Source organism: Leptodactylus fuscus, chromosome 8 (genome assembly GCF_031893055.1).
Source record: "Leptodactylus fuscus isolate aLepFus1 chromosome 8, aLepFus1.hap2, whole genome shotgun sequence".
Lineage (NCBI taxonomy): Eukaryota > Metazoa > Chordata > Amphibia > Anura > Leptodactylidae > Leptodactylus > Leptodactylus fuscus.
In genome coordinates, this window is record NC_134272.1 from 67450293 (window position 1) to 67468055 (window position 17763).

Consider the following 17763-nt stretch of genomic DNA (forward strand, 5'->3'; position numbering starts at 1 on the left):
CATAGTAGTATTAAAAGAGCTACCTTACTCACAAAATAGCAGAGTAGGTATAAGGTAACTCAGCTATATATATCGAGAAGGGAACATATTTCTTAAATAAGATATATTGTAAAGTTTCTGATATTCACATGTACTATTCATTCATAAAAAGGTTGTTTTTTTTAGAATTGGAGGTACATTTTAAATATGGCCACAAACTAAAATGAAATCCAGTAGAAAAATTTTATAAATTCATTCTTACATCCACCATGTAAAATAGTCCAAGTTGCCTTTCCCCTGCAAGTGTAGTCCCATAGACATTAATCTGCACAGAAAACTTCTCAAGTTATTTGTCAATTTGACTCAAAAATCATGCTATGCCATTGTTATATCTGGTCTACAAATAAGGTTGTAGAACAAATTATTGGGCATTGCCATAATAACCATATAAGAACCTTAGCTATTTCTCCTAGTATATGCATGCCCAGCTGAGCGAATGTGTATTCTAAATGGGGAGGGGGGGAAACGTCACTGATGACCTCTCTGGCAGGGTCTACAACAAATGAATTGGGCATGTTGACATGGAACAGCTCAATCCTTCTCTTCCCCGACATCTGGCATTATGGGAGAGTGAGGAGGCCCCTATTATGGTCAGCTGCTTCCAACTAAATCGCCAGTTACTGCTGATACTACCCTATGGCCATTTTTAGGTCACCAGATTCTCCTAGGGCTCAGTCCAAGTGTAGTTGTACACCTTCTTTAAGGATGTGGACATATAACTCAGTAAATATTTGAAAAATTGGATTTTGGTATAAAAGTCTATTTTTTTGTGTACAAAGTTATTCTGTATAAGGGAATATTGCTCATAATATAATGCCTAAGTTGTCCTACAATGCAAATTGTATTCATTGCTTCTTTACGTCTTGTGTTGGTTTAGGCTTTTGTTATATTTTGTGGCCTTGGAATTAACAACACGATAATGTATGACCAAGTAAAGAAGTCATGGGCAAAGCAATCGGTGGCTCTGGATGTGAGTAGTCTATAAGTAAAATCTCTAGATACAGTATGTACATAGGTGTATAGTATGACATAGATGACATTGAATTATACCTGTCCTCATGCAGATCTGCTCTGTGTACAACCCTATCTTTCTTTCAATGTGCACCATTGCCTTCATTCTGGCACAAGCAATCTTGTAGAAAACACCTGCTGATGCCCTCCATTTTTGGATAGATAATGTCCGAGGAGGCGGGCAAGGGGTGGGCTTAATAATCTCCTTCCTGCTATGGACAAGACACAGCAGGAAGATCCTGCTTTAATCAGTTGTCATATATACATATATACTCTACTACAGGACTGTTGCAGATTCATCATGATTTACTATGGAAACTGTCATAAATTATGGCTCGACTTAATACCATACTGTAGTTTTCTGGGGCATGGAGGGCAGGAGATGTGTCTAATTTATTAAGAGGGATAAGCAGGGGCTCCAACTTGGTATTAGTAATGCCAGTGTTATTGTTTTTAGAGAAAGCGCCTATAATAATGGATGCCAAAATGAAATTTTTGAGGTCCAAAACCAATAGTACTTTGTGTCGTGCTATATGGTCCAAAAACAACAATACCTTGTGTAGTGCCATATGGTCCAAATCGAATAATACTTTGTGTAGTGCCATGTTGTCCAAAACCAATAACACTTAGTGTAGTGCCATATGGTCCAAAACCAATAATACTTTGTGTAGTTACATATGGTCCAAAACCAATAATACTTTGTGTAGTTCCATATGGTCCAAAACCAATAAACTTTGTGTAGTTCCATATGGTCCAAAACCAATAAACTTTGTGTAGTGCCATATGGTCCAAAACCAATAAACTTTGTGTAGTTCCATATGGTCCAAAACCAATAAACTTTGTGTAGTGCCATATGGTCCAAAACCAATAAACTTTGTGTAGTGCCATATGGTCGAAAACCAACAATACCTTGTGTAGTTACATATGGTCGAAAACCAATAATACTTTGTGTAGTGCCATATGGTCCAAAACCAATAAACTTTGTGTAGTGCCATATGGTCCAAAACCAATAATACTTTGTGTAGTTACATATGGTCCAAAACCAATAATAATTTGTGTAGTGCCATATACAAACTTGACAACTGCATGTCTTTCTCAGACAGTTGTTACCTGCCTGTTACTCAGGGATGGTTCTTTGACATTGGGCTCTATATGTATGAACGGTTTTCATAATATCCTGACCTATAAATTCATTAGTCAATAGCACATTGTCACTAGCTATATTTTTGGCTGTGCTTTTTCTGTCTCCGTGCTCTGTCCTTAGGGATGATGTTGGTCTGGAAGGCTATCTAATAAAGGGTGATTACTCTTTCAGCACCCAGCTGTCTGATATCACATTAAAGTTTGCTCTCTTCTGCCCTAGGCAACCACTAAAACGGCACAGTTTCCTTTGCTAAACTGAATTTATAGAAGAGACACATAGAAAAGAAGTAATTATCTGGATTTCACAAAGTGACTTTTAACTTTCTAGAACATGCTTTAAAATGATGACGGGTGATCATTATAAAAATGTTTTTCTTGAAATAAGATCTGATTCCACGACTTTATCCTAATGGCCCTATTAGAGAAGAATAAGAAAATGCCTTGTTATATGTATCTAAATGACCATTAGTGAGTTTTTGCAATGGGAAAAAAATATTGGAAGGTGTTAGTCATACTTCTGAACTCACATGAATTCACAGGCCAATGAAAGACTGTATTTGGTATATTAAAAGTGATGACTGATGTAATATTCGACCTCTGGATTCAATATGATCCTTCTATTTACAAGCAAAAAGGCATCAAACATAAAGGGTTATAATTAGAGATGAGCGAACAGTGAAATATTCGAGATTCGATATTCGTTTCTTGTATGTAGAGCCTCAATATTCGACTACTCGATCGAATATTGAATCCCATTATAGTCTATGGGAAAAAATGCTCGTTTCAGAGGAAACCACTATTTGACTAAAGGAGAGTCACCAAGTCCACAAATAGCAGGAGAGTGTTTAGGAGGAGCGCTGTGCAGTTAAAGCGCACGGACCCCATTATAGTCTATGGGGACCGTGCGCTTTAACTGCACAGCGCTTGCAGTTGCGCTGATAAAAAGTAAGCTCGCTCGTAACAGCAAACTGCCAGCTCTCCTGACTAGCAAGGATGAGCCTGCAGCAAATCAATGCTGGTTCTGCAGCAGGCTCGTCCTTGCTAGTCAGGAGAGCTGGCAGCTTGCTGTTACGTGCGAGCTTACTTTTTCTCATAGGAATGAATAGACCAGCGTTGATTGGCCAGTGTACAGCATTCGGCCAATCAACGCTGGTTCTCCGGAGAACCAGCATTGATTTGCCGCAGGCTCGTCTTTGCTAGCCGGGAGAGCTGGCAGCTTGCTGTTATGAGGGAGCTGACTCTCTTTCTCATAGGAATGAATTGACCAGCGTTGATTGGCCAGTGTACAGTGTACAGCATTCGGCAAATCAACGCTGGTTCTGCCGGAGGCTCGTCTGTGAGGAGGCGGAGTCTAAAATCGGACCACAATGGAGACTGCTGTGGTCCGATCTTAGACTCCGCCTCCTCACAGACGAGCCTCCGGCAGAAGGTCATGTGAAGTAGTCCTAAGATGACAGAAGTCCCAAGATTTCAGGGGTTATCCATTCCATAATAACTGCTTGCAAATTCTGCTGATAGCCAAGTCCCCTATTGGTTTCCCTATCCTGGTGTCTAGCTATGACATTTGGACATGCTCAATGTGACCACTTCAGTAGACCTCATTGTCTTCTGCTGCAGCCAGTGAAGAAAGGAACTATTGACAATGGAGCAGTGAGACTTGGGAAAACTCGGAAAATTGACTATGACTTGAAAACAGTCTTTATGGACTGGACAATTAAGGAGAGCACAATAATCCACTTATGAGACAAACAACATTTTAAAGAGGGTCAAAGAGCCTAAAAAGCTTCAGGTTTCATCTTGTTTTGCACAGTTGATCAATATGATGCTAAAAAATCGTTTGTAATAATGTAATTGTCATTTTTTCCCTTTTTTTATATAGGTTCTTTCTTATCATGCAACATGTTCAAAAGCTGAAGTTGATAAATTTAAGGTAAGGTATGCATGTCTACCTGTAGTTGTGCTAAACGTACTAAGCAGTGTATCATACCCATACTTCTGCATCAAGACCAGGGAAATGCTCCGCAGCACTAGAATTTCTTGATAAAGATTTGTCAAGCTTTATTGTATTCAGATACAAAAAATACAAACTGGGAGCCCAGGCATTTGGTGTATACATTAGAGATGAGCAAACAGTAAAATGTTTGAGGTTTGATATTCGTTTCGAGTAGCCCCTCAATATTCGACTACTCGAATCGAATATCGAACCCTATTATAGTCTATGGGGGGAAAATGCTCGTTTCAGGGGTAGGCAACATTCGATCAAATTATACTTACCAAGTCCATGAGTGAGGGTCGGGCTGGATCCTCCGAGCAGTCTTCTCCTTGCAGCGTCCCCGCGGCATCTTCCGGCTCTTCATTTACTCTGCCAGGCATCAGGCCTGGGCAGAGCCGACTGTGCATGCCCGCACTACAAGCGGACATGCGCAGTCGGCTCTGCCCAGGCCCGATACCTGGCAGAGTGAATTCAGAGCCGGAAGAAGCCGCGGGGAAGCTGCACGGAGAAGACTTTTAAAGGTAGAAGAACCAGTGTTGATTGGCCGACTGTATAGCATTCGGCCAATCAATGTTGGTTCTGCATCGAACTTTTACATTCGAACAGCGAGTGGTACTCGATTGAGTACGAGTATTTTGAATACCGTAGTAATCGATAGAGTACTACTCGCTCATCTCTAGTATACATTAATCCTTATTCCCAGTACTTGGTATATATCTATACAGATGTGCCCTCCTTACTTTTCCTCTTGGATGAACATAACCAGATAGATGTGTCACAATAATAACCAGGTTTTCAAGACATAATTTTGTGATATTCTGTCAGTAAGTGTTATGCTATAAGTTTCTATAGCATCTTGAGATAATGCTGTCTCTTCCTCTGACTTCCTGTTTTAACAAACTGGTGGGCGGCTTTGACTGTTTGATGAACAGGACACAATATTGACTTTGCCTTTACTATGAGAGATTATTATGATTACTAGAAATCTAATATGCAGATCAAATATTGTGCACAGTGAATGTATATTACATTACACAGGCTTGTATTGAACACTTACCATGATTCCACAGAGATTGAACTCAGTGTTATATTTGTGTTTACATAGAGAGAAAACAACACTGTCCGAACCTTTATCAGCAAACTTTAATTTGCTGAACTGATTGTACCGATCGCAGAGCTGTATATAACAGAGGGAACTCAACCCTCGCAGAGAGCAGTGACTCATAGCTCAGTCTTGTCTTGATCAGATACAGGGCATGTCACCATGGAAATGCTGTGTTAACAATCGGAGTAATAATCTAACATAGCAGGGATATGAAGCAGCATTTGTACAGCAGTGTATATAGGAAAACTCTTGAATTTACATAAGCTAGCTTTATAGATTCTTGAGATGGGAATATCACTTTAAGCAAATTCAGGCTGAGTTAAGGATGGACATACATGGCCACCAGTAGCTGTCACGTGCTGCCTGTTAAAGGTTGTGCTAACATATTGCAATAATGCAAAAGTATGAAACCTGCAAAACCTACACCTCTTTCCCTGTAACATATACAGGTGGGTGAGATGAGAAAACTCCAGAAAGAACATTTCTCAGCAGATAACTATTGTCTGCTGAGTGTTATTTCAAGGTTCCGGTTACTGGGCTGGATTTTTAGGAATGGCAGGTAGGTTGGTAGTGAGACCTTTCATTCCTCCCCACTCCAGTCCACACTTTGGGGATGTTCTGGCAGCGACTCAGCTGCAGAGAGTCTCCTCGTCAAGGAGGCTTAAGAAGCCAGCTCCAGCAGCAACACTTTGGCAGAGCTTGGCTGGAGAGCCAAAGAAAGAGGTCCTATTTTTGGAGCTGTGTCCTGAGTGATTCTACTGGCTTTTGATTTCTGTTATCCTAGGTGAGGTAACCTATTCTATGTTTAGTTAGAGCCTAGCCGGGCAGGTATTTATTTTTGTATTATTTCCTTTTGTTGCTGCACTGCCTTTTTTGAGTGAAAATAAACTCTACCTTTGATTTGGACTACAGAAACTGGACTTTTGTGTCTACGCCACCCCACCTAGCAACCCCAGACCCTGATGACAATATATATATATATATATATATATATATATATATATATATATATATATATACCATTTCATCCTAAGGGGTTCAAAAGGAATATTGTATGGGCACAGCAATGATTTATTACTAATATTATCATTTATTACTTAAGCAGCTCACATCTAATATTCCTGCCAAAATAATATGTCTGCTCTAAATGTAACTATATAGACCCTGACATTTTACATGAATATAGTTATAAATGGAGGCCCGCTGACACGGTAATGGCAAACGCATTATTTTCTACAAAATACAAGTGGCAATTCACAGTTCTTGTAACTTTACAAAGTTTCTGTTCTGTTTCTCTTCCTTTTTTAATTTTCTTTCTTCTCCCTTCCTTGAAGTATTCATAAAAAACCAGGGCAATTTTAACCTGTCTAAGATTGCATCTAGTTATCTCAATGCTTTGGGCTTATCTGCGGGCAATTCTTAATCCCTACTGCTCCATCAGTAAATGGAGAACCCTGAATAAAATTATTCCGTTTTGCTATGCATGACGGTTTCACTAGATTCGAGAAAAATGCAAAAAAGGCAGCGATTCTGAGGGAGACGTCCGTAACAAGGGGAAGGGGAGTGAAGTTATAGGAAGGTAAAATGTGAAAAAGAAAAAGGAGTTTAATTCTTTCCATATATTGGAATGCATTTTTGTAATAATAGTAATACAAATTATAATAATAGACATAATAATGATAAGAACCATGTGTATTTTTTTATTTAGACATACTGGAACAGGTTCTCTTACCCAATAATTTTTCTTTCTATATTTTTGGGGGCAATCAATTTAGAGTCCTATGCAATATTTTCTGCACTATGGACAATAATGTGCTGTCCTGTCATTTTTTATCATGACTGTTATATTGTTGTGATTGTCAAAGAAGGGGTAAAGTGAAAACTTTTACCTTATGCTATATCCTATTATATAGCTACACCATTTCAATATAAAATACTCCTGGGTGCCACAAAAGGCAACACAGGAAAGGGGAGAGGTTGTACAGCTGAACATTTTGATAGAGTTAACAAATATGAATATTTATTAGGGGTTCTGCCCTTGTCTAGCCCACTTAGGCTAAGTTCACACGGGGGGGCGGTGGGGCGGATTTTGGCACCGAGAGTGACACGGGGAGCCGCGTCACTCTCGGGTCAAAACCCGCTTGCCACAACTATCGCGGTCGTGGCTCACCCTCCCCGGAGTTGGCTCAAATGAATGGGCCGACTCTGGAGGTTGCTGCCGCCAGGCAGATGCCATGGCTCACCGAGCTGAGGAATCTGCCTGAAGAAAGGGCAGCCCGCTTCTTTTTTCCATGAGCTCATGGAAAAAAGCAGCCTGGTGGTCTACATAGACCACCATAGTGAGGGGGCGATTATTATGACGTGGATTACGCGCCATAATCCGTCCCCTCTGTGCCTGTGTGAATGGGCCCTCAGATTGCAAGATTTAGCAGCTGATCATGTGACCTCACGTACTTTGCTGAATCTGAATCCTTTAGACTTATTCAGATACAAATCACCCCTTAGACTCATGTCAGCTGGTTAATCTTATTCATGCACAAGTTATCTATAGAGGAGCAATTCCCCAGTAGCTGCTGGTGAGCCCTGGGAGGAGGGGCACGACAAGAGAGTGAGCCCTAAGCTGAATCCTTTCCTGTCCCTGCCTACTTGCCTCAACTACCCTAAGTGGTAGAGGGCAACTTGTCGACAGCCCCTTCTTAGATATACGTGATGACACAGAACTAAGGCAAAACAAAGAAAAACAAAAGGGAGGTCAGATAGCCAAGGGGTCGTTACCAGTCGAGCAGTGCGGTATAGAATCAAAATCCGAGAGCATAGTCAAAGGTAAAGCCATAGGTCAGGAATATGTGTAGAGATAACAACAGCAAAGAGAAAATAGCCAGCACACACAAAGCAATAGCAAATGCCAAGGTGAATGTGAGCAAACAATAAATAGGAACGAAGAACCTGATAGGAAGATAGGCTGGGAGAAGTTAGCTGAAATCACGTAACTTACAATCCTAGTAAATTGCATAAAAAGAAATATCACGGTACGTCTACAGGAAACCTAATATTACCTTTACTGTCTTCCACCCAATTAACCCATGGTTATTAAACAGGGAGCAGATCCGGAGCATAGGCCATCAACTGGATAATAGCGGTGAGATATAAATGTGCTGTGTGTATCAGAAATGTAATTATAGGATTTTAGCAAAGCAAGGATATGAGATTTGGTGTGAAAAAATTGGAGGAAGAGATTAAAATATTCCCTTTTTCATCTGTTATACAGCTTTTATAGCTATATCTATAACTATCAATCTAACATAGATGTCTATTGATTTATTTGTTTGCCTGTCTAGCCATTTACCTTTGTCGATCTGTCTATATACACTATTTGGGTAAAGGCATGTGGACACCATGCAATGTTGAGTTTAGGTGGTTTATCCTCACCCATTGCAAACAGATGCATACAGCACACATCCGTTCCACTCCAGATTAGGCTCAGATGAATGGGTCTAATCAGGAGACAGTCTCGAGCAATGGACCCCGCAGAATCGACTGCAAGATTGAGCAGGACACTTCTTTTTTCCATGTCTCTGCCTCCCACTGATTCTGGGAGGAATCTGCTCTGGATTCGGGGGACGAAATTCCTCCGTGTGAACAGTGAAGTGTTGCCCTAGTCAACCATAAGTCTAGATTCACACAACTGTGGTAGAAAACTACCATGAATAATATACATTTTTCATGGCTGCTTTACACCTGAAGAGCACCCATTTTCATGAATCCCATTGAGGGATCCATGAAAACAAACAAAAATACAACACAACCTATTTTTGACAGTCCGGCTGGAATGGCTGAGGTTCCTGTACCTGATGAGGTCAATCACTAGCCTCTGCATTCACATGTGCCGTATTGGTGATGCCTTTGCCGACACGTCACCAGTACCCCACACATGACCAGCAGTGAATAGAGGATGTGTCACCCAAATGGCGTACTGGGGTATGTATAATCTTTCTGCCTATCTAAGAGGAGGATCCTAAGGAAGAAGCCATTGCTAAACCCTGAAATCCAATATGTCACTCCCTCTAAAGTCTACCGTCATGGTTCAGTTGGTGTGCCATCGGACACGCTAGATCATTTAATGGTTCCATCAAAATTATTATACTATACCAACCTTTATTGAATATGTATGAGAGCTTTAGATCTCTTGTATTCAAGTTCATTTATGTCTCATTTACATCCCACATGCTACTTTCCTCTCTAGGGTAATGTTCTCTGAAGACAAGTGTTTGCTTTATGAGGTTAACGTTACAAGGACAGAGAAGATATTTGTTTTCTGCTGCCAGTTTAGTCTGATGTCTCCTAACCAGAGAGACCATGCTATAACTAGTCAATACTGTATGGAGTTAAAAATATCTGGGCATTTTGCACTGGGAGGATAGTATGAGATGTGAGTTCATTTTTTCAGATCTGCCAGAGTCTAATGTTGCTTGTTAATGTCTAAGGCTTTCACCTCCACTGCCTGGTCACATTGGCTGCCTGCCTGCGTGGGTGAATGAAACTCCCAGAGGAAGAGCTCATTAAGAAGTCTCAGCCGCTTCTATAGCACAGGATCCAGCAGTGACGTAGTCCTGCATATACATGCATAGGCTGTCAGGCTGCTATATACCTACTATGAATACAGGCACTCCTATAGAGAATATGTCATCCCTCAGTTGGATGTTATCTTCATTGGAAATCGCTATTGTAAAAAAAGGTTTTGCAGTGAATATGCCATCTCTCCTGTCTGTTTCGGTAAAAACTTATATTAAAAATTTTGGAGCATCTTTTCCTGTAACTGTGTTGTGATGTTCCTCTGTTATTCCTCCTAGAAATGTTTTACTAAATTGACATCTGGGTATTACCTAAATTTCTTCACTGATGCCCCCAACACCCAGTTGTCAATTTATTCATTTCTTACTATCACATAGTGATATTTAGATCTGTACATACACACACATACAGTATAGACACCTTAGCAAATACATTGAATCCTCTATTCTACTCAAAATCCCATTAAAAAGTGGTCTACTCAATGGGAATAGCCACTAAGTATTGTACAGCCGTGGCCAAAAGATCTGAGGCTGACACAAATTTTGGTTCTCATTCAAATGGCAGAGCCCCGCAGTTGGGGGTAAAAAACAGGACTTGCCAAGTGCACATCAGAAGTTAATCTGGTCTCACGGATCCCTCATGGACATGACAATATTTCCATTGTTAACTCTTATTTTTCAAGACTTCTAAAATTCCCCTGGCATTTCTCGGTATCAGCTTGTGGTCCTGACTGATGACAACTAGAGATGAGCAAGTAGTATTCCATTGAGTAGGTATTCGATCGAATACTATGGTATTCGAAATATTCGTACTCGATCGAATACTACTAGCTATTCGCAGTAAATATTTGATTCAGAACCAGCATTGATTGGCCAAATGCTATACAGTGTATAGCATTCGGCAAATCAACGCTGGTTCTGCAGCAGGCTCGTCCTTGCTAGTTGGGAGAGCTGGCAGCTTGCTGTTACGAGGGACCTTACTTTTTCTCATAGGAATGCATTGACCAGCGTTGATTGGTCAGTGTACAGCATTCGGCCAATCAAAGCTGGTTCTGCTGGAGGCTCATCTGTGAGGAGGCGGAGTCTAAGATCGGACCACAGCAGTCTCCATTGTGGTCCAATCTTAGACTCCGCCTCCTCACAGACGAGCCTCCGGCAGAACCAGCGTTGATTGGCTGAATGATGTACACTGGCCAATCAACGCTGGTCAATGCATTCCTATGACAAAAAAGAATCAGCTCCCTCATAACAGCAAGGTGCCAGCTCTCCCAACTAGCAAGGACGAGCCTGCTGCAAAACCAGTGTTGACTTGCCACAGGCTCGTCTTTGCTAGTTGGGAGAGCTGGCAGCTTGCTGTTACGAGGGAACTTACTTTTTATCAGCGCAACTGCAAGCGCTATGCAGTTAAAGCGCACGGACCCCATAGACTATAACACTCTCCTCCTGCTACTCGTGGACTTGGTGACTCTCCTTTAGTCGAATAGTGGTTTTCCTTGAGACAAGCATTTTTTCCCATAGACTATAATGGGATTCGATATTCGATCGAGTAGTCGAATATTGAGACTCTACTTGAAACGAATATCGAATCTCGAATATTTCACTGTTCGCTCATCTCTAATGACAACCCGACAACCCATTCTTGCCTTATCAGTGCTTGGAGTTTATCACAATTTGTGGGTTTGGTTTGTCGCTTTAAGAATTGACCACAGGTTCTCAAAGGGATTGAGATCTGGGGAGTTTTGTTGCCATGGACACAACATTCCAGTGTTTTGTTCTCCGAGCTACTTGGTTATTACTTTTTCCTTGTGACATGGTGCTCCATCATGCTGGAGAAAGCCTTGCCCATCATCAAATGGCTCCTGGACCATTGGGAGAGGTTGCTCTTGGAGGACATTCAGATATAATTTTGTATTCATGGTAGTGTTCTTAGGCAAAATTGTGAGTGAGCCCACTACCTTGGATGAAAAGCAACCCCACACGGAGGGTCTCCAGTTGCTTTACTGTTGGCATGACCCAGGATTCATGGACTAAAGTGGGCAAAGTTATTTTCTCTGATGAAGCCCTCTTCAGACTGTTTGGGACATCTGAACGAGTGACTGTTCAATTGTCTGGACGGCTCCTCCACACATACAAAGAGCCTGTCCAGAGCGTAATGAGGATTCACTAGTCAAGCCCCCATACGTAAACATCAGGTCAATTTACTGAAGGTAGATTTTCTAAAACTCTAGACATACTTCTGGAGTGGAGCATTAAACAATACACGTTCATGTATCCCTGAATACAGATATATATACTGAGGTTCTTAGCGCACAGTTTGGTAAAATGTGCGAGTCCATCTGCCATGTCACAGCGACCTCCTTCAGATGGGTCCTTACTCTAAGACTTTACTTATATAATAAATGCTGCACTCCCTGTATAAACAAGACCCCAGAGATGAAGTCCTTATAGTCTGCACTATAACAGTGAGTATATAAGGTTATCTCCTGCCCTATCTATAAAGTGTTAGTGTAGGAATCCATCATTATGATGCCATTAAATGGTCAATGGGCTCTATATACACAAACGGTATATAGAGATCCTTACTACATTATTATATGTACTCTATATACACACTAAATATATATATATATATATATATATATATACACTGCATATATTCAAATGTAGACAACATTAGCATGATTCAGAAAATGTTAACTTCACATTTATCGCAACCAATGCTATTAAATTAATTGGTGTGTAACACATTAGCTGTTCAGTTGATGTTTGCTACATATATATGTATGTACAGTACACAAACTATATATGGATATACTTATTACGTAAGTGGACACTACTTACAGAAATATATATATATATATATATATATATATATATATATATATATATGCGTATACAGATGTAGCAGAATTATCGCGACTGTCTGCCCTTTTCAGGCTTCGCTCCCCAGTAATGAATATCTGGAAGCCTCACCTGAGAACACCTCGGACCAGGGAGAAACCCGTAGTGGACTGGTGGTGTGGATTGGAAAACTTCCACTACCAGTGCAGGAAATGCACAACTATATAAGTTAAATAAGTAGCCCTAGCCAGAGATTTTATTAAGACTGGTGCACAGAACACAAGTTTTAAATAGGCTTTTCAGAACCTAGCAAAGTTGGATACTGATGTTCTATCCGGCTACTGCAGCTCTGCTACAATTCACTTGAACAGGAACTGAGCTGGTTGCAGCCATATACCTGGTATTTTGCTTCCATTAGCTGAAACATATGTATACATATGTATACATACATACACATACATATATACATTATGCATGTAAATGGCATTACTTACAAACATGTCTTAATGCATGTAACATATATTCTAGCACAGCTGGCTTAGTAAATCTCCCCCACAGTATAAATGTCTAAATAAATATACTGTATATAGAGACACCTATTATTGTAAGTGGACAATACACAGACTTGACTCTCAGAGGGACAGAGAGTAGATTTTTAGAAGAGGACAAAACTTACAGACTAGATTATATATAGTACGCACCTTAGGGTAAATTCACATCAGTGTCGTGTGCCTCTGCACCTCCAACACAGATTTGAATTTTGCCTTGCACATTCTGTATATAGAAATATGTAATACATAAGTGCAAGCTATATATACTTACATATAAATACAACATATATGGTTAATTATTAGAGATGAGCGAACACTAAAATGTTCGAGGTTCGAAATTCGATTCGAACAGCCGCTCACTGTTCGAGTGTTCGAATGGGTTTCGAACCCCATTATAGTCTATGGGGAACATAAACTCGTTAAGGGGGAAACCCAAATTCGTGTCTGGAGGGTCACCAAGTCCACTATGACACCCCAGGAAATGATACCAACACCCTGGAATGACACTGGGACAGCAGGGGAAGCATGTCTGGGGGCATAAAAGTCACTTTATTTCATGGAAATCCCTGTCAGTTTGCGATTTTCGCAAGCTAACTTTTCCCCATAGAAATGCATTGGCCAGTGCTGATTGGCCAGAGTACGGAACTCGACCAATCAGCGCTGGCTCTGCTGGAGGAGGCGGAGTCTAAGATAGCTTCACACCAGTCTCCATTCAGGTCCGACCTTAGACTCCGCCTCCTCCGGCAGAGCCAGCGCTGATTGGCCGAAGGCTGGCCAATGCATTCCTATGCGAATGCAGACTTAGCAGTGCTGAGTCAGTTTTGCTCAACTACACATCTGATGCACACTCGGCACTGCTACATCAGATGTAGCAATCTGATGTAGCAGAGCCGAGGGTGCACTAGAACCCCTGTGCAAACTCAGTTCACGCTAATAGAATGCATTGGCCAGCGCTGATTGGCCAATGCATTCTATTAGCCCGATGAAGTAGAGCTGAATGTGTGTGCTAAGCACACACATTCAGCACTGCTTCATCACGCCAATACAATGCATTAGCCAGTGCTGATTGGCCAGAGTACGGAATTCGGCCAATCAGCGCTGGCTCTGCTGGAGGAGGCGGAGTCTAAGGTCGGACCTGAATGGAGACTGGTGTGGAGCGATCTTAGACTCCGCCTCCTCCAGCAGAGCCAGCGCTGATTGGCCGAATTCCGTACTCTGGCCAATCAGCGCTGGCCAATGCATTCTATTAGCTTGATGAAGCAGAGTGTGCACAAGGGTTCAAGCGCACCCTCGGCTCTGATGTAGCAGAGCTGAGGCTGCACAAGGGTTCAAGCGCACCCTCGGCTCTGATGTAGGAGAGCCGAGGGTGCACTTGAACCCTTGTGCACCCTCAGCTCTGCTACATCAGAGCCGAGGGTGCGCTTGAACCCTTGTGCACACTCTGCTTCATCAAGCTAATAGAATGCATTGGCCAGCGCTGATTGGCCAATGTATTCTATTAGCCTGATGAAGTAGAGCTGAATGTGTGTGCTAAGCACACACATTCAGCTCTACTTCATCGGGCTAATAGAATGCATTGGCCAGCGCTGATTGGCCAGAGTACGGAACTCGACCAATCAGCGCTGGCTCTGCTGGAGGAGGCGGAGTCTAAGATCGCTCCACACCAGTCTCCATTCAGGTCCGACATTAGACTCCGCCTCCTCCAGCAGAGCCAGCGCTGATTGGCCGAATTCCGTACTCTGGCCAATCAGCACTGGCTAATGCATTGTATTGGCTTGATGAAGCAGTGCTGAATGTGTGTGCTTAGCACACACATTCAGCTCTACTTCATCGGGCTAATAGAATGCATTGGCCAATCAGCGCTGGCCAATGCATTCTATTAGCGTGAACTGAGTTTGCACAGGGGTTCTAGTGCACCCTCGGCTCTGCTACATCAGATTGCTACATCTGATGTAGCAGTGCCGAGTGTGCATCAGATGTGTAGTTGAGCAAAACTGACTCAGCACTGCTAAGTCTGCATTCGCATAGGAATGCATTGGCCAGCCTTCGGCCAATCAGCGCTGGCTCTGCCGGAGGAGGCGGAGTCTAAGGTCGGACCTGAATGGAGACTGGTGTGGAGCGATCTTAGACTCCGCCTCCTCCAGCAGAGCCAGCGCTGATTGGTCGAGTTCCGTACTCTGGCCAATCAGCGCTGGCCAATGCATTCTATTAGCCCGATGAAGTAGAGCTGAATGTGTGTGCTTAGCACACACATTCAGCTCTACTTCATCAGGCTAATAGAATACATTGGCCAATCAGCGCTGGCCAATGCATTCTATTAGCTTGATGAAGCAGAGTGTGCACAAGGGTTCAAGCGCACCCTCGGCTCTGATGTAGCAGAGCTGAGGGTGCACAAGGGTTCAAGTGCACCCTCGGCTCTCCTACATCAGAGCCGAGGGTGCGCTTGAACCCTTGTGCAGCCTCGGCTCTGCTACATCAGAGCCGAGGGTGCGCTTGAACCCTTGTGCACACTCTGCTTCATCAAGCTAATAGAATGCATTGGCCAGCACTGATTGGCCAGAGTACGGAATTCGGCCAATCAGCACTGGCCAATGCATCCCTATGGGAAAAAGTTTATCTCACAAAAATCACAATTACACACCCGATAGAGCCCCAAAAAGTTATTTTTAATAACATTCCCCCCTAAATAAAGGTTATCCCTAGCTATCCCTGCCTGTACAGCTATCCCTGTCTCATAGTCACAAAGTTCACATTCTCATATGACCCGGATTTGAAATCCACTATTCGTCTAAAATGGAGGTCACCTGATTTCGGCAGCCAATGACTTTTTCCAATTTTTTTCAATGCCCCCGGTGTCGTAGTTCCTGTCCCACCTCCCCTGCGCTGTTATTGGTGCAAAAAAGGCGCCAGGGAAGGTGGGAGGGGAATCGAATTTTGGCGCACTTTACCACGTGGTGTTCGATTCGATTCGAACATGGCGAACACCCTGATATCCGATCGAACATGTGTTCGATAGAACACTGTTCGCTCATCTCTATTAATTATATACAGTATCCTATTAATATTATAAATGTGAAAGTTTGTGAGTTTGGATGTTTGTGGGTTTGTGTGTTCGGATGTTTGTTAGTCAATCACGCAAAACCCGCTCGACCGATTTGGCTGAAATTTTCCACAAACATAGTTAATACACCCTATTGCGCAATAGGCTACTTTTCGTCACAATAGCGCACATAAGTTTTTCCCAGGACCCCCACAAACCCCAAACTCACATCACCATCTCTGCAATCTCATACACTTTGGACCATAGCAAGCCACAAAATTCATATTACCCTCTACAGCCTCGCCCCTCACCCCACACAATCACATATACATATACTTTACCACTTTGCCCCTCCCCTTAACGATACTCCAGGAGGCGCTCTTTAACGCTCCGGAGCAGCCATGTTTGCCAACCCCCACCGCTCTGACAATCCGCGACACCGCCCACCCATGTCAATACCCCTAGGAGGTCTAATAAATGCAAAAAAAAAGTTTAAAAAAAGTAAAAAAAATATTAAAAACAAAAAAAGTATTAAAAATTCAAATCACCCCCCTTTCCCTAGAACACATATAAAAGTAGTTAAAAACTGTGAAACACATACATGTTAGGTATCCCCGCGTCTGAAATCGCCCGCTCTACAAAGCTATACAAATATTTTTCCTGTTCGGTAAACGCCGTAGCGGGAAAAATGGTCAAAAGTGCCAAACCGCCGTTTTTTCACTGTTTTGATTCTGATAAAAATTTGAATAAAAAGTGATCAAAGCAATAACATTTCCTGAAGATGGTAGAACTACAAAGTACACCCGGTCCCGCAAAAAATGACGCCCTATACATCCCCGTACACGCACGTATAAAAAAGTTACGGCTGTTGGAATATGGCGACTTTTCAAAAGAAAATTTTTTAACAGTTTTGGATTTGTTTTTAAGGGGTCAAAATGTAAATAAAACCATATAAATTTGGTATCCCTGGAATTGTAACGAAACACAGAATACAGGGGACATGTCATTTTGGTTGCACAGTGAACGCCGTAAAACCAAAGCCCGTAAGAAAGTCGCAGAAATGCATCTTTTCTTGAAATCCACCCCATTTTGAATTTTTTTCCTGCTTCCCAGTACATTATATAGAATAAATAATGGTGGCATCATGAAGAAAAATTTGTCCCGCAAAAATTAAGACCTCACATGGCTCTGGGAGCGGAGAAATAAAAAAGTTATGGGGTTTAGAAGGAGGGGAGTCAAAAACGAAAATCAAAAAATGCCATCGGCGGGAAAGGGTTAACTTCAAATACTTCTGTCCCAAAGTCACTATGTAAAGTTTCTCACAACACCGTATATATAGCAGCTCAAATACAAAGTAACTGCAACACAAAAGTCTCACGGATTCTCTGAATTACAACAAAAACAAGATACACAGTTACATTTCATATCCCATCCCTTATACACAGTACGAAAACCTTACCCATGCCTGT

The 17763-nt window shown here is 42.0% G+C and overlaps 1 protein-coding gene across 1 annotated transcript in view; it reads left to right on the plus strand.

The window, feature by feature from the left end:
- The window catches only part of PDE11A (phosphodiesterase 11A), a 336929-nt gene that overhangs the window by 189193 nt on the left and 129973 nt on the right, over positions 1 to 17763 (plus strand). The window contains exons 9-10 of the mRNA XM_075284005.1: positions 917 to 1009; positions 4073 to 4123. Of these exons, the coding sequence (XP_075140106.1) occupies positions 917 to 1009; positions 4073 to 4123 (144 nt within the window). The remainder of the gene's footprint in view (positions 1 to 916; positions 1010 to 4072; positions 4124 to 17763) is intronic.